The sequence below is a fragment of the Tachypleus tridentatus genome, chromosome 6, assembly GCF_004210375.1.
Source record: "Tachypleus tridentatus isolate NWPU-2018 chromosome 6, ASM421037v1, whole genome shotgun sequence".
Lineage (NCBI taxonomy): Eukaryota > Metazoa > Arthropoda > Merostomata > Xiphosura > Limulidae > Tachypleus > Tachypleus tridentatus.
Window position 1 is genome coordinate 72,420,641 of NC_134830.1, and position 19,283 is coordinate 72,439,923.

The 19,283-nt window shown below is 33.3% G+C and overlaps 1 protein-coding gene across 12 annotated transcripts in view; it reads right to left on the reverse strand.

Moving 5' to 3' along the window:
- Window positions 1-19,283, reverse strand: part of LOC143252783 (calcium/calmodulin-dependent protein kinase type II alpha chain) — a 135,150-nt gene that overhangs the window by 89,647 nt on the left and 26,220 nt on the right. For all 12 annotated transcript variants that reach the window (XM_076505479.1, XM_076505477.1, XM_076505476.1 and 9 more), the window contains exon 3: window positions 17,369-17,428. In XM_076505479.1, the coding sequence (XP_076361594.1) occupies window positions 17,369-17,428 (60 nt within the window). The remainder of the gene's footprint in view (window positions 1-17,368; window positions 17,429-19,283) is intronic.

Genomic DNA, 19,283 nt, shown 5'->3' on the forward strand with positions numbered 1-19,283 from the left:
TGATAACGTAAACAGATGCAACTTGGATGTTTTCTCTGGCTAATGTGGTCGGACAGAGTAGACGTCTTACTTGGTTTAAAATGCATCTTCGTTTAAACTATAAGAGTTTGCGAAGTTTTGACTCCTGCATGATGAATGTGATTTTTCAACAGTTTGATTTTGAATAGAATTACGAAAACGTGATCCCATCCTAGATAATTAATTTAACGACCCAGTAGGAAATGGTGAGAACAGTGAAGAAACTTTGTTAATCATTGTCAAAAATTAATAGGTGAAAGAAAAATACTTAACTCATTTTCATTTTCACTGCTCATTTGTGATCATATTACAACGACAACCTTCTGATAACAGTACCTACATACAGTAAACAAGAAATATTTCATGAAAACTAGAGATAAAAGCATGGCTTTTTTTGTGATGGATTATTTTAAACATAATATTTTAAAATGAGTTTTAAGCACCCTAGAATATAATGTAAGACGTATTCTTGTAACTGAAATTAACATCGAAGAAAGGAGTATTTGAAATCATAAGAAAATATTTATATCACAAAATAACATGAAAGAGAAGGTAATTGATAATCAATAAGACTTTCCATTAACCCTTGTGTCAGATATTTTTGTACGTGTTATCCAATCTCTTGTTATCAAGAGTCGTATAATCTTCTGTAATACTTTGACAAGTCCAGGTTTCATACAATAAAACCTAGACGCTAAATAAAAATATTCCTTTTTTTTTAACTGAAAATCCGTACAATTCAACAATAAAATTTATATGAAAGAAATTGGCATATGCATTTTGCTGTTTATTCTAAAAAAAAAGTCAACACATTTTTTATCACACCAAGGTACAGAATCATTTAAAGATATCCATTTACTTCCGTCAAAAAAATTACTTCAATTATGGTATCCATTCTGATTGCTTTCCTCAAATATTTACAGCAATTTTATAAAACACACTTTCTTTTTTTATTCTGTTTCCATTTGTTGTGTGTTAAATCGTGTAGAGATATGACATTAACATACAAACAACGAAGTCCTGATACAGGACTACTTCAAAAGTGAATTTGCATTTGTGTCTGTAGCTGATAAATATTTTCATGATGATTTTGAAACAAATCTTAACTGCCAATATAAATGTTTTATGAACAGATTAACGGACAACTCACTTCTACGGAATTAGTGAGAGGAAAAAGGAAAATATATAGTTATCCCTAGAGGCAACTAGTGTTCACTTGTCTATAGCTTTTACTCGTTTTGTCATCTTTGATAGCTTCTAAAATATGATTTGAACTATTGCAAATGTATGTACGATTTAAGCACGCTCAAATTAGAATAATTACTGAATTGTGTGACGTGACTTAGGAGTAGATAATTAGTTTTAGCGACTTATGAAAGTCATTACACACTCCACTTTTTCCTTCAAGCTAGTTTAATAATGTTATCAATTATTTTAGGTTTATAAATACTTTTGTAACTATCTAAGTGTATTCCACATTGTTGATTTAAGTGTACGGATTTAGGATTAACCCATATTTTCCGAGTTGGCTGGATAAACCATTAACACCGAGGGTACTCAATTGAAGATTCCATGCATTCTAAATCTATTTATATTATAAGTTTTAAGTTTTCTTAAGTACTGATTTATAACATTTGTGCTTCTTGTCAGTTTACTATATAAAAGTTTCATTAATCCATAAACTACTCCAGTTCTTATCTCTACAGAGTTGGTTTACTTTAGAAAAAAAACATCAATAAGGACTATGGAGGCTTAAGATATTGGATGTCTATCATTTAAAAAAAGTTAAGTTACAATTACATAGGATAATCCATATGTTCAAAAGACTCTCAAAATCACTGACTACAGATAATAATACATGTTTAATTCACCTTTTCTTCACACTTCATTTTTTAAATTGAAATAACCAAGAATTTTATGAAGTTACTACAAAAATAAAACCTTGTACTCTATTAATCAAAATCAGTGGTTCTTAACCTTGTTGGAGGTACTGAACCCCGGAAGTTTCGTACTTGCATTCACTGAACCATTCGTAATTGGAAAAATAAAATATGATTTTCTTAAATTCAAAACATAAGTAAATAGTAGATATTTTATTAGTGCACAAAATGAACCATGCATCAGTTGCACACAATATCACTGTGTTCAAAGAACAAAACCAACAAAACATGAATTTCACACAAAAACAAAAACATAATGAATATTTACTGCAAATCAATGTGACTTTTGCTGTTACCTTTCAGAGAGAAGTTCAGAAATGCGCGGCTTCACCTTGGCAAGTGCCACTCTCATATCATTTTCACAACAAAGTCTGTTCCTTTTTTTCGTTTTATGTCTACCATCCTCGAAAAGGATTGCTCTCAAAGATACGTTATAACAAACGGTATGAGTATCTCAAGGGCTTTCTTAGCAATAAGAGGGTACACTACGATTTGGTGACACCAAAACGTTGAGAGCGTTGTTGTTCTGAAAAGTTTCTGTTGAATCTGGCTCTGCTGAAGTTCAATGATTTCGTCTAGGTATTCATCATTGACATCTGCTGTCGCAACACTAAACGTGAACGGCTGTCTCACCCATGCTGGATATGACTCTTTGGTGGGAAAATATCCGTCGAGAAACTTTGCTAGCTCATCTAAGTGTATGGCAATTGCTTGCTTCAGTTCCCCGGGTACAGAAATGTCTCCGATTTCAGACACATCTTCGATCTTACTTACACAGTCGTCCAGCAGGGGAAAGTTTGCGAAGTTATCATTCTCTGTTCGTCGTTTCCATAACGGTAGCTTTTTTTGAAAAACCTTCAGCTTTTCTTCCGCTTCGATGATGTTGACTCCACCGCCTGCATCTGCTGATTGAAAGCATTGAAGATATCGGCCATATACGCCAGAATGAGAATAAACTCGGATGTTTCGAAGTAATTTGCATGATAATGTTGGTGCTCTCGCAAAAACAGGGCTAATTTCACACGCATGGTAAAAACAGATTTCAGCACCTTTCCCCGGGGAAACCACCGAACGTTAGAATGGTACAGAAGTACCTCTAATTCCAAGCCCATTTCATTACACAGCTCTTTGAAGATGCGGTGCTTCAGGGCACTATTTCGCACAAAGTTCACACATTCCATTACAATTTTAATACTTCTACCAGTTTTGAAGGCAAGGTTTTTGTTGCCAAGGATGCCTGTGCAGAACACAGTGCGTTACAATGATGTGTGGTGGATCAGCTTTAACCAGCGCACCCAAACCAGAGTTTCGTCCCAGCATGACTGGAGCTCCGTCCGAACAAACTGCAGAAACCATATCCCACGAAAGATCGTTGTCTCTGAAGAAGTCATCCATAAGTTTCTTCACGTCAGCTGCCTTAGTTGTTGTTGTTGTTGTTGTAAGAGGCTTACAAAATAAAAAATCTTCTTTTACCTCGTCGTTCTTCACATAGCGCACGAATACAACAAGCTGGCTTAAATTGGAAACGTCGGTGATTGGTCGAGTTGAGCTGAATTTTGCTGGGCTTAAAATCAGAGCTGCAACTACTTGAGCCAAGATGTCATCGCTCATGTCATCTATTCTGCTGCTGTTGATGTCATTTGAAAGAGGAATTTGGGATAACTTATTTTCAGCAGCTTTTCCCAGCATGACATTCGCCATCTTTAACGCAGCTGGTTTTTCGAGTGCTTCACCAATGGTGTGTGGTTTGCCCTGCTTTGCAATCAAGTACGCAACTTCGTACGATGCTGTGAGAATCGATGTGTCGATGAATACAAGCCGAGAACAGGCAAAGTAGCCTTTTCATCGAACCTGGCTCTCTTTACCTTGAATTCAGCAAGCATTGTGTTCTTGTATTTCACATCTCCATGCAGCTTTAGGGAGTGTTCTCTTAGTTTTGCTGGTGCTAGACAAGAATTGCTCAACTTGGCATTGCAAATCACGCATTGAGGACGCTGACTCCCATCATGTACCGTTATGCACGTGAATTTATATTGTACGTATTCGTCCGACCACTTTCTGTTTTTGATCGACATAGTTAGTATGAAGGAATTGAAAGATTAGGAAAAAAATCACAAATGACGTACGATTACTACAGTCACAAGTCGACTGCTAGGCGCACGAAGTTCCCAGCAGCACAGATATTAAAGGCCAAGTGATGTGACGTGATCAGTCGCAGCCAATGATGGTCAAGTGGAGCATGACATCAAAAATCATACGAGTGGGGTGAGCGGAACGGACACACACACAGTGTGTGTGTCTTGACCTCCGTTGAACCCCTGAGACTAACTCACCGAGCTCCTGGGGTTCGACTAAACCGAGGTTAAGAACCACTGATCTAAATATTGTTTATTATAAGACATAACGAGTTATACTTGTTTTGGTCATTGCGGGTATCGAAACCAGAATTTTGTCATTTTAAGCTTGAGACTGACTGCTGAGCCACCAGGAGGTTGGGAAAGAATCTAAGCTTTACAAAAGTATACGGTTATTATAATTCGGTCACATATATCAAAAATACAATTAATATAAAATATTAATACATGATTTTTTCATGTTGCGTTGTTCTAGCGTAGAAGCAAAAGCAATTTCAAATAAACACTTACTGATTTTTATATTTTGTAAAAATGAGAAAAAAAAATGGAAACGTTGTTTTTGTAGCCTCTAAACTATACAACTCAGGCATACAAAAGCAGTGATTGTACACATTTTAGAATTGTATTTATCGTGAGATGTAATATACTACATGTAACAAAGTTCGCGCACTTTTTTTAATTATATGTGTTTCATTACACAATCACTTACTGATAATATCATCATAAAACCGACATTGAAAAAAAAAAAAGAGTGAAAAACAGTAAATCTTAAGTACTCAGTAAGTTGATTTGAAATGAGAAAAAGAGCAAGTTATACATTTGTTTAAATTAGTACCAAATCAAAATTCCAGTAACTGGAATCAAAATGTTCGGCAATAAGATCGCAGAAGCGATAACGCAAATTAATAACAAAGGAAATTGTGATTGTATATTGTTTTGTATGTACGTTCTTAATAATTCTTGTAGAAATAACGCGGATTTCTGATAACATATTTTAGGTATTTATATATTTCTTTTCACAAAATGTTTAGCATTTCGTTCTAAAAACCTTGATAGGAGAGATTTCCATAAATTCTGTGTGAAAAGTACAACGTTTTATATAAACTTAACAATGCCACAAGCTGGGCTTTCCAATGGTTATTTCATTGACAAATTTTCCCGCTTCGATAAAGGAAAAGTGAGCCTCCTAAACGTCAAGTATTTACTGATATTGCACGTTTCAACGCTAGGATAATAAACTTAATACCTTTCTCGCTACGAACCGATTTGAAAACAGTAGTCGGGATTGCGTGAAGTCTGTCAGCACGTTGCAGCAATAATGCAAAAAGATATATCACAATTCGATTATTGCTGTGCTGGGTATCATTTCAAAAGATTTAATATTATTTGCATAAGGTATTAGAAAGTTTGCATTTAATCTGATATCCAAGTTAAAAAAAAAAGATGAGAGAGAGAAATGAAAAAATAGTTCTAATGTTTCACAATAGTTATGTAGGTGTATACTCACTCATTTTTTTAATTCACAATTACATGCTATCTAAACACATATGCAATTGCAGGAATAGCTGTTGTCAATCATTAAAAGAAAAATGTGTTTGTGTCCCTCCTCCAGTTGTTACATCCTTTCGATATTTCTGGTTTAAGACTGCATGCAAAACACGAGATAGTGAATTTTCAGCTACGTGTACATGCATGAACCAATACTAAACAACATATATGTTCATTAAAGGGGTTTTACGTTTACCATAAATTAGTAACACAAAAATGATGTTATACAACATTAATTACGAAAATAGAAGAGAAACACGGGCCAACCAAGACAATGCAAGTTATAATCTAGCTGTAATAATAGGAGTTTCCCTCAACATTTCTACACAGAAGTATGTTAGCCTTTTTTGATTTTTTTTATATCATATAAAGCTCACAAAAACTACATGTGCATTGCCGTTTAAATTCCCAGTTGATAGGATAAAGGAATGGCAGTTACTCAGCAGTACCCACCGCCACCTATTGAGTTGTTTTTTACAAGATTGAGGGGTTTGATCGTCACTCTTACATAATCTATCAAAGACTCTAAAATGCGAAACACTTTTGGAGCGAAGAACCACGAATCATATGTATATGGCGGAATTTGAGAATTTTTTGTTCTAAGTGCAAAGCTACAGATTGGGTTATGTGCCCTGCGCAAGAATCGAGTCTCGATATTTAGTGTTATAGTCCCTCAATTTCCAGCCGAGCCATCGTGATAAGAAAACAGTATAATGGTATTAAAAATCTCCCACAGACGTACTTCTTTTAACAGTATAATGGAAAATCTCCAATATTTCGCCTTCAAGACAAATTTATAAAAGAGACTGTTAAAGTAACTTATAATGTAAGAAGTGATCATATTATGAACTAGGGTAAGTCTAGCATCGATCTATTTAAAGACACTATTTTGACAAAAGCTTTATTTTCTTAAAGGAAATTTACGACAAGGAAACATTTTATCTGTTAAATCAATTACTTACAATTTGGAAACCTAAGTTATCTAATATAGCATCAAAGCGTTATATACAACACTCTAAATTTTAATGGAAAAGTTTCACAAAAAGGTTATATTAAAAAAGTTACGTGGAGTTATTTTTTAAAACTGGTTCGCATTATTACATAATTACGAAAATCAATAATCACAATTAATCCCAAATACCTAAGAAGTCAAAGATAGTGTTAATTATTGTGATGATTTCAGAAATATTGTAGATGAAAGTCGCAAAAGACCATAATAGCATTTTATGGTGAGATAAAAATATAACTCGCCAATAAAAACAGCAATAAAAATGCAAGAATTTTACGTTTCAGGTATATATCCTCGTACGTGACTTCATACGATATACTTTAGTGTTTTCGATTTAAAATCATCCCTATCACGGGTATGTACCAAAAGTTTGTCTAAAACATCTCCAAAAGCACACTAAGGTAATCCACGAAACAATTTAACCTTTTAATATTGAATCGATTCAAAAATAAGAGGAGACTCTTTAGGCGGACTTAATTGCATTCCTAAATGGAGGTGACATAGATTTGCATTTCATGTTGACAGTGACGTTGGCAATCAAATAAACCGCTTGTAGAGATATATCCACTATTAATTTTGTTCTTTGATGGACATTTTTTTATTAAACCTAATTCTTCTCATCATAACGAATTAAACACAAGCTCTCGTTCTCTCTAATTATATATGTGTGTGTGTGTGTGTCTGTTCGTATGTCTGCGTTATCATGAATACTTGTACTTTTCCAGAAACGCCAAACAAAAAAAAAAAAAAAAAGCGAGTATGATGCGAGATAAAAACGATTTTGACATTTGAAATAAAGTTACTGTTCACATCTAAAACAAAACAGAAATATTTGCCTGAAAAGGTTCATGAAGGCTGAACTTTATGTCATCTGGATATTACATTTTGTAATTAATTCTTAATTGTATATAGTAAGTCAATTTGCTTAATCATCTTAAGTCAGGCATTGAAACAAATGCTTAATAACTATTTGAACCTTATTTGTTAAATATTTAAATATATATTCATTAAGCTAGCAATAACAATATTGATTCTAACGATAGTTATGCATTTAGATAGTATATTATTAGCCTTAACGTCAGTGACAATCACCTATATACATGCTTAAGTTCATCCACTTTATTATCATAACCAACAGGTTAAATCGCAAGGAATCCGACCTAAAGTTATCTTTTCCCCACACATTAGTTTTTAATAAGGAGTAAGCAATTTAATGATTAATAAACTACAGAAATACTACTTCATACTTTATGTTTAATCTGATACCGACCTAGCATAGGTAAGGTAAAATCCGTTTTACTTTAATACAAACATGGTTGTCCCTGTTTAAATGATAGTTTGTTTTTTTATTTTAGCTCCTTACTCGAACACTCGAAGTTATAGCTTCCAAAGTAAGCATCTTGACAATTATTCCTACCCTTTAACCCTTTAACATTAAGTACCATTATTATTAGTATATAAGACATTACAGATATATGTTGTGGTTACTTGTTGCTAGTTCCTTTCAGTCGAACATTGAGAAGTATCTCACGTAAATCACCCGCAATTTAGCAAGTCCAGCCCAAAACTTCGTAATAGGCTTGGATGATTATAAGAGAGGAGACGTGTATGGTGAAAGCCTTCATAAATCTATATCTACTTTTTTTAAAATAAGCAAGGAATAGTGTTGCCATTTATTCAAGTTGACATACACGTCAGAACTCAAACCTTGCGTGATCCTAGTGAAACATGAGCTAAAAGGCCTTAAAAAGTTCAACATACGTACGGGTGAATAAAGAGGTTGTTTATATATGGACGGTTTGTTCGAGAGCAGCATGTATCATGGCTAAATCACTAAAATACAGTCTACTTCGTATTTTCAAAAGGCCTTTTATATGTTTTTCAAAACTGCCTGTTCTGGTGACCATGTTCTTTCCTTGTATATTATTATTATTTCAATTATAAGTGATAATTAGATCATACCTATCAAGTATACCTAAACTTATTATCATCATATGATAATCATGTTTTCTTTCTCCTTCTTCAAAAGGAATTAATACAGCTCCTAGAGAGCATTATTCACTGATAAAATGTTATTCAATGAATAATTTTGTATCTTTTGTTTTCGTGACATCAAAATATTTCTCTATAGTGATTTTACAAATTAGAATTTTCTTAGCTACAGTGTAGAAGAAACTATTTCGTTGTGAACATACCTTGAAATTATAAAGTATCCAATATATTACGTATTCTACTAACACCCTAATGTTTTGCATAGAAAAAGAAACTGAAAAATCATGAAACCAGACTTTAGATTTTCATTCTTCAGTAATTGTAACCGTAATGTTTATACACACCTGTTGGCAGAATGACATGTTTTAAATTCGATTAAAAGTCATTACTTGAAAGATTGATTTACGAAAAGTAAAAATTGCAGTGAACGTACATTCAATATACATCTAAAGCTCTTAAGAACTTGGTATTTTTATAATATTAATTGGTAAATATATGCATTTTTTTTACTGTAACGGATTTACTAAAGTATTCATATTGATATCAATGTTTGTTTTAGTTAAATATATGCAATATTTAGAAATGAATATAACTTATTTGTTAAATGTGTATTACAAAAGTCCAGCCTGTTCTCTAAATTCGTAGTAGATTCTTGGGCGTAAGAATCAACAATATGCAAGCTATGTAAGTAAAATACCAGTGACTACCAGTACTATTACCAACTGAACTTTCGAAAACCTCGTCTTAAAGCTCATAAAAGGTAACCAACGAAACACGGAGAAACAGTTTAATATTACTAGTTTCCTACAGTTGGTATATTATAAGCCTCGGAAGCTATAACTGTAATTAACGCTTATTAAAATTGGGAAAGTGCAGATATTTGACCACAAACATTTATAGATTTCGAACATTAAAAACTGTTTATTTTCACATTTTAATATTCTACGAAGAGAGGGCATTACGTATCTTAGTTTGTGAAAAACTCGCATGGGTGTAACGAAAGATAGCTTACACATTAAATGAACTGTACCAATAGCAACATAGAATTCGTTCATCATGAACCGTCAATAAAATATTTAGTTCCAGATATAAGACTTAATATTGTTTGTAAGTTCATAAACCTTTTGCATACAAATCATTATTTGTAGTAACCGTTATTATAAATTGCATTGTTCTTTGCATATTAAAATATACGCGTATGCTTAGAAAATTGTGTGTATCTATCTTGTTAATAAATTTGATACATATCTGTTTTCAATTAACTGCTAAATTAAAATTTTAGGCTATTTCTAATCGTAATACGCAATATAATAAATGAGAGATTTGTCCGGGATAAATTATAAATGTTCTTATTCATTCACTTTTTTTGTTTGTCTTTTCTCTTTAGCCAATTCATGCGGATCGATAAGCATAAGTGACCACCATCAATTCTAAAATGTAAATATGTTGTTAGATTGTTGAATTTTAAACAATAAAAGTTTTACCGTTAAAACTTGGGTTACTGTGAATGATCGCACTAGTAATCGAAATGATGTACCTCTTCTAGAAAATAATCTTACTGTAAAAGCCGCAATCTGTAATAATATAATACTGGAGGAAAGCCGAAGCATGTTATTATAAAACAGGAAAGTAAGTTTATCAATTAAAGTTGACGCCTGGTGAACATCTTCAGGTGTTTTTAAGAAACTTATAAACAAACGTATACACTTTATCATAATATCCGTCATGCATTTAAAGTTTATATATGATCAGTGAGGTTATCTGCTGTATTGATTCTGCTATTGATTGTTAACTAATAAACAACTGAGGTTCTCTTTACAATCTTGTAACGCATACGGTCCCTAATAATGATTTTACCAAAGTATTCCATGTATTAGTTATTAGTTCTAAGCTATAAATCTTAAGTCTCCATGAGTTTATTTATATCCCAATACCATTTATAAATACGTATCTTCCATTTTTCTACTACATTAACACTTGGCTCTTAACTGCTGGATTATTAAACACCTCTCTCATTTTCACATGTGAGGTCTGTATCAGAGTTATGTAAACTCGTTGCTATAAAAACTGATTCTAATGGAGAAGAGATATTTTCAGGGAATTCACAGCGTACTACTGTCTTTTAAAGACGCGTTGATTCCTGTTTATGTATTCTAGAATTTAATATTTAGATTAATGAATTTTTATGACTTAAAATGTTTTAAAAATGATAATTATTACAAAAAATCTCGACTTCTAAAGTTAGATTTTGTTAATTTTTTTCTTCTTGGCAGTTGTAATTAGTTAAATAATCGCTTTCAGAAAAAATAAAGCTTTTCTTCCCTAATCAAGGAGTTTAGTTCTATATAAGAATATGCATGGGGAAATTAAAATCGCACCAGCCCAGCATGGCCAGGTAATTAAGGCGTTCGACTCGTAATCTGAGGGCCGCGGGTTCGAATCCCGGTCACACACACACACCAAACATGCTCTCCCCTCAGCCGTGGGGGCGTTATTATATTATGGTCAATCCCACTATTCGTTGGTAAAAGAGTAGCCCAAAAATTAGCGGTGGGTGGTAATGACTAGCTGCCTTCCCTCTAGTCTGCTAAATTAGGGACAACTAGCGCAGATAGCCCTCATGTAGCTTTGCGCGGAATTCATAAATCGCACCAGGACTACAAAACTAAATCTAAGAGCTATACCACTTGCTGAAAACTACATAAAGATACAGTGCCAGCACGCACAAAACATTATGGGCAATACCATTCAGAAGTATCTACTAAACGCAAGTGAAGATCTAATGGTCTTTCAACATAAATTATTCTAACGAGATAGAAAGCCGGAAAGATAGGAAGTTCACAACGTATCGACTACAATCGCCTACTAGTAGTTTTTTCGGCGTTATTAGCTTACTGGTGTAATTATCTTCCTTTATACGTGAAGTATTTTACAATTAGAATGTCTTTTTTTTTCTTGTGCAATGTTTGTCATGACTGTGTATTCGTCACTGCTTTATGATACTGATTTTATCGTTCATTTTTGCAGCTGATGAATATAAAGTTTTCTGTCACGTTTTGATTTGCCCCCCAGTGGCTCAGCGGTATGTCTGAGGACTTGCAACACTACAAACCGGGTTTCGATACTCGTGGTTGGCAGAGCACAAAACAACAACAACGTTTTGGTTTATATTAATATGTGACTATATACATACATAAATATTTATTTTACGAGAAGAATATCACACACTATCTTATTATTCACTAAAGCTCTCAAAGTTGTCATCAGCCGTGACTATAAAAGATTTTTATATAATAGTTTATTATTTAAAAGCATTTTAAACATCCATCAGCGCAGTATGTACCTATACAATTTACTAGTTATTATATAACACATTCAAATTCTGAACACTATCTTAGATGAAACTAAACTAAAACTGATGGCCATAACGTATGTCATTATTAAAGCAATGAGCGAACATAAACAACAGGGAGCAGTAAAAGCTTATTACTATACTGATTGACGCCAGCAAAATAAAATAAAACGTGCCGACAAAATATGTATTTATAAAGATAAGATATATGGATAGGTAGGGACTTAGGACCCACCCTGTATGTATTTATGAATTGCAGTGTTTAAAGACGATAAAATTTATCTAAATTATAACGAAACTTATATGAGTACACGTTAAAAATGGAATATTATATTGCAATTAGCAAATTGTAAATTGTTTCGAGTTTTTAATTTTATTACAAATCCTTACATTACACATTTTTGAATAGATATGTGTAATAATATAATTTTATGGGAAAACCAGTAATTCTACTGAGGTGGTAGATAGGCACACTGACACAATGCTTTAGAAGAATTTTCATAAGAGAAAGTACTCTGTACTTCGTTTTTTCCCCTTTACACTGTGCAAGTTGAGTATACACAATAAACTCAACGTATTATGATTAATTTGTCATAGTTAAAATATCGGTTTAATTCGATAAATTGACTACGACTTAAAACTAGGTCCATGCTCTAGCCCAAGAGTACATACAGTCTCAGCCTATCTTTACTCATAATATCTCCACCTGTATAAACACCATGCTACATTATGACACGTATAAGACGCTTTATTAGCCATAGATCTCCAGTTCAAGTCTCGGTCACGGAGTCTCTTTTCACTTAAAATGTGTAATATTAATTGTTACGATATAACAACAACATTATTTTATGGTTTTCTCCAAACTGGTAAAGGCAATTGTATATTTACTCACTCATTTTCAATAATAAAGCCGAAAGAGAAATTTCGACACGTTATTAGGATTTCACAGTACTTGTACAGTGTTTACTTCAAATGCTTTGGCACAAAATATAAACGTACATTTATAATAAACGTCACATAGCTTTGACACGGTATACGGTGCAAGTTGAAACTACGCAAGCTGTATTCATCAACTGTAGAGTTTAAGTTCCACATCACTACTACATTCGAAACAGTTTGTAGGCCTCACAGAACGGCTAATATGCCCATTAGCATCTATCCAAAACCAAGTTAAAGTCTTCCTACATGATGGATACATACATTCTTCAGTAGCTGTCGATTACCTTAAGAAATAAACTTACATGTGTATTTATTTATTCCATACGCACACAAGCTGTAGTATGTTTGCGCATACGTAACTAAGAACTAAGACTCCTGCCGTAACAGAAACACATTAAAAACATCTCGCTAGAATTAAATTTTATTGGACTCTAAGTTAGTAACTTGTTACTTAGGCAAAAATTTAAAAAAAAAATATTTTTCTTTTTGTGAGAGTATAAGATGTCATTTGTTTGTTATTCGCTCTGAGGCATGTCCTGACTTGCAACTTTCTGTAGAATTTCTCTTGACGATTTACTATTGTATGGCAAGACACTTGTAAAACCAGCATGTTCAATTGAATTTCCAGGATTTTTTTTTTATCATCCTGTTACAAACATTGAATATCACCCCAGTAAAATAAATCCAGCCTGGCTGGCGAGTAGTGTGCAGAAATGAGTATCTAAAGGTCAGCAGTTGGTACCTTGTTACTGGAATATCGTCCTTCGCATTCTGGCATTGTGGGTACGTTGTAAGTTTTGTTTTGAATTTCGTGCAAAACTATACAAGGGCTGTCTGCGTTAACTCTCCCTAATTTAGTAGTGTAAGATTAGAGGGAAGGCAGCTAGTCATTACCACCCACCACCAACTCTTAGATAACTCTTTTTACCAACGAATAGTGTGATTGGCCGTTACATAAAGACGCCTCCAAAGCTGAAAGGGCGAGCATGTTTCGTGTCGTGTAATGGGGTTTCAAACTCGCGATTTTCAGATTGCGAGACGAACTCTCTCGCCACTTGGCTATGCTGGGCACAAATATTCACACTAAAACAGTAACTTGTTATACTTTGGTTCAAATTGACTGATAAAGCTTGTTTCCCAACCTCTCAATCCGACTAACATAAATACTAGCACACAAAAAAAATTCTTTGTGTACTAACCTTGAACATAATTGTATGATACTAGCCTGAGATGTATAATTTTAGTATTTTAACATATTTTAGAATATTTGGTAGTTTCAATACAAACGCGCACCTTGATCAAGCTAAATGGTCTTGCTGGATAAGTCTGAGACCTCTAAAGTTAAGTTGTGGCCATTTATAATATTTAGGTTATTGACCATGCGGAAAGTAATAAGACCGGTCGCTATACAGGTTTTGTCCGTTTTAAAACGAGGTGTTGAAGTTTACTGTCTTTCACACGCGACGAATGTTCAGAGTGAAATGTCGCACAGACCTTCAAATCCGTACACAGCCCAGTACGATAACCACGAATCGCGTGGTAAGCCTACCGAGCGATGACTACAAATTCATGTCGTGTAACGTGCGTTTTGAAACACATTTATACAAATACATTTGTCTCTTTCTCAACACAAAGTATGTTCCAAGTATACATTTCACGGTACTATAAAATAAATGCACAAACACTTACTCAGTAAATAAAATATTACTACTACAAATTTAGTGTAACTTCTTTGATGCAAGAAACGTTCAAATAGCTTTTCCTTCTCATTCCCCCCTACATTACTAACTAGTAAGTGTTTAAAAACAACAACAATAGAGGAATACTTCTTGTTGACAAAAGGAATATATGTAGTTATACGGAATAATTATATAGGTTGTTTTCAATTATCGGATTATATAATAAATATTTTAAACAACCCATCAACCTCACGTGTAATTTCATACAAGATGTCAACTAGTATTTAAGTAGCAAATGCTTCCAATTATCCTCAAGTTATCGAGTCGCTTGCTAGTAGCGGTGGACACATTTTATACTAATTTGAGCAACTTCTAATTTTTGCCTGTTACAAGAAACTGGTTTGGTTCGTTTTAAATATCGCGTAAAGCTACTCGAGGGCTATCTGCGTTAGCCGTCCCTAATTTTAGCAGTAGCTAGTCATCACCACCCACCTCTAACCCTTGGGCTACTCTTTTGCCAACAATTAGTGTGATTGACCGTCACATTACAACGCCCCACGGCTGAAAGGGCAAGCATGTTTGGTGTGACGGGGATTTGAACCCGCGACCCTCAGATTAAGAATCGAGTGGCCATGCCGGGCCTACAATAAACCGACTGAAATAATTGGGTAGAAGCACTTTTGTATAATACATGTAAAATATATACGAGTCGTTTTTAACAAATTTCAGCGTTAGCCTACACAATAGGTTACATGCACTCTGTCCACTACATGGAATACAGCCTCGGACACTTAGTTTGGTAAGTTCTTAAACTTACTGCTGACCAACAAAGGGACTACACTAACAGGAATCGAACGGCAATAAGCCACTGTAGTAAACTGATGGCATTTTTTTTATTATTTTGTATGGCTCATGTTATCAAGTATCCTTATAGAGCCAAAGTTACAGAATCACAAAGAACTTGGTACTAGGTTAAGTAAACGCTTTTAAAAGGCTGATATGATTGTACTCTATCGGTAATTCCAGTTACAGTTAGTGAAGTCATGTAATAAGTCAATTACAACAGAAGTCACGCTAAATGTATGCAGGGCAAATTTCACAGGCAATAACAAAAACTTAGAAAACTCAAGTAAAATAACTTGTTTACTGTAATTTACTACAAACTCTTAAATGTCTAAAAAGATGTAGATAGTTTTAACAAAAGAAATATTAAAATATCTGCCTGAGTGTTATAGAAAACTACATGTTGGTAATTCTAACCACTCATGAAAAGAAATAAAGAACATGTACTAATATGCCAACCACACTATGTCTGCCATATTCAGTATCAAGTGGCAACCCAGAATTCTCTAGCTTAATTTTGCCAATGATTGTTCTTTAACAAATCACGAGTGGATCAAGATATCTCCTATTTTACACTATCCATCTGTATAACACTGTACATAAAGAAAGAAAAATTATTCAATTTCGAATCCTATAATATCTATACCTCCGTATTATCACCTGATTATACTTCTTAAGTAGTTTAAACATGGTTACAAGTATTTTCATAGGCAAGCGCTACTTCGAAATAGTACTCCTTTCACGCTCTATATATAACAGATTAACTACAATCAGACAATTAATTATATGTGGCAATAATAATAAACGTCGGGTAAAGACAACAAACACTATAAAATAATTTATGATTATGTATGTGCTTCCATTGCAACTCAAAACTGGAATATGTACATCATATATTATATGTCTTCTAAGATATAAAATATAGGTGTATTTTCTCAACACTGCCACATGTCTAAACTAGAATAAAGAAATCAGGAGTATGAACCTTTGTGGACAATATATTTTCTAACGGAAAAAATACCAATAAACATTTTTCCTACAGTTCCAATATATGTTGGTTCACAAGTGTTTATTATTGTTTATATAAAACTAATGCTGAACTTTATTAGTTTAAATGACTAAGAAAAAGAAAATATTGTTAAAGACACCAGCAAAAATGCTGCCCTATAGGGAACTGTTTGTGCTAGTAGTTACTAATCATAGCAAAAATGTAAAGATTTTGTGAAGAAGCAAAAACACACAATCTTCAGGCAGGATTAGAGTAAATTCATCTGAGCGACCTTGAGCAAGAAAGCTGTTCAGATTGTGCTCTTTCGTCATATGCAACTCGCTGCATCAAAATTATTCAACGCACAGATCTCAAAATGTTCATACATTTTACCGATATAAACAGTAATGGTTTGTATATTCAAAGTGCGACTGAGAGTCACGTTCTGTTGTGAGTAGAGTATTTTTATTTAAAACTGTTTCATTTTTTAGATAATGGTTGTTACACATACCACAGTTATTTTCCTATTTGTTTGCACCTCGAATACCTGAGATGTGAAATTGTTTTTTTTTTCTTTGTGGTGCCATTCAATAGACGGCGAAGGAATTTCGGTTACATACATAGATAGTGACATATACACTACGTCCATTACACTAAGAACAAGAAGGTAGTTTACATGCAAGTCCGCGTGGAGTTACAACTAATTAATGAATAATTATAATAAACAATGAAGCCCGAGGAAAGAATACACAATAAGCAAATCACCATTCAGAACCACAAATGATTCAATAGATAGACGTACATTTTCAGAGACAGAAACCACTATCATTGAATATAACAACATACCGAAATATACAAGGGCAAATAATTAATTTAAACAAGCGTTATAAATTATGCAGAACATGCAAAGAAACTGCTCACCTACCTATATTTGGATGATTAAGCTTACGACAGATTCGTGCTTCTCTTTCTAACTTCTGGAAATCTGAAACAAAATGCAAGGCTTTCATCAGTTTGTGGGTACATTACAGTAATGCAATAATAATAATAATAAAAGAGCCAAAGTAGAAATAATGTTTTACTAGAAAAATGAAATCATGCAACGATTTCAGTCTATCCTCAGGTATCAAATATAGACGATTTTTCTCTAATCAACAGGATTAATCTATATCCTGGAACGTGTTGTAACATCTGAACATTATACACTTAAGTTCAATAACTTTACAACAGATTATTTCAACACATCAAACGAAGTGTAACGTACTTTAATTCTAGCTCTCCAAACTCGTAGAGTCGCACAACATTTTCGCAAACTCATTCGTGATGGCGAGAAACCCACTTAACGTAAAAATGTATCTCAGGACGGCTGGTATGGATATTAGCACTTTATTGGTAAAAGTAGTTTTACCCATACTACCCGTCTTAAGATACATTCCTATAACTCAATTATACAGCCTCGGTGAATTAAATAACATTCTCGATTGGCATAACAACCGATGTAAATTAAACTACATTATAATCTTAACAACTTCCCTAGTACATAAATATTTTTACACTACAAAACACTTATAAAAGAGATACTGTACACGATAATTTCAACTTCAGATAACGCTATGTCATTCCAGTGCAAATTTACAAGCTTAGGGAAATAACATCATTGATACTCCATCGTATCAATGGACGTATAATTCCATCGTATAATTGAAATGTTTATCTCAAAACCAGAAACAATCGCTGCAGATGTTGGATAATACTTATATGAAGAAGAATAAAAAAATCGGAACAGTTATGTACAAAATATCATTCCTGTTCAGTGCAACCTTCCAGACTTACCTACAGCCATGGAAACTTTAAGGCTGTTATGCAGACATTTATAGCCTTACTTTAATTAAGTGTTCAGGATTTAAATTAATTTTAAGTTTTTTAAAGATTATATTTCGACTTTTAAATTTATTTTACAGATTTTATAAAATCAGCATTAATCTTAAACCACACAAGAAATTTCACAAAATAATACTTAGGCTAAACCAGACGCGGGCAGCTACCGACCAAACAAGAGGGAATCGTCAATAGCCACGACACTTCGAATTCTTTAAAGAAATATTTGAGTAAATTCAGATAAGAGACCTTGAGCGTGATCAAATACATCAATCGAACTAGTTTGACCTCCCGAATCTAAAACTGTAATTAGATCTCAAATCGATCAAGAGATGACGAAACTATGAGCTAAAAGTTTATACTTGAAAAACAAGAGCCACTCTGTGAGCCGCTGTGCAGCAGATAAAAAACAGACTAACGCTAAAATATTAGTTCGATTTTTAAAAACAGTGAAATGTGTATATGTAATTGCTAATTATTACAGTCGTTTCAGTGAAAAAAACACAACTTAAGAAGCGAATCTTAACACAAGTCCTCATGATGAAAAATACTACAATGAAGCTATTTTCTCTAAGAAGAAAACGTTTACAAAGGTTTTTATACTGAAAGTTACTATCCAAGAATTTAAGTTGTTTAGGAAGAAATTCTCTTTATAAAACATATCAAATAAAAAAAAATATTATTATTACTTTCATAGCATATTACTGGTTTCTAAGGTATTTTATTACCGTTAAATATGTTATTATACACACCCTGAAAATTTACAGAACAGACAGTACCAAATGATCAATTACTTCCTTAACATTTCTGTCTACGATATACACTGCTGGCCAAAATATTAAGGCCAATGAACATAAAGAAAAGAATATGCATTTTGCGTTTATAGACAAACCACTTATTTGAGTAGAGCTTCGAAAGATGAAAATAAGAAAAGGGAAAATAAAAATAAAAAAACTTTTTAG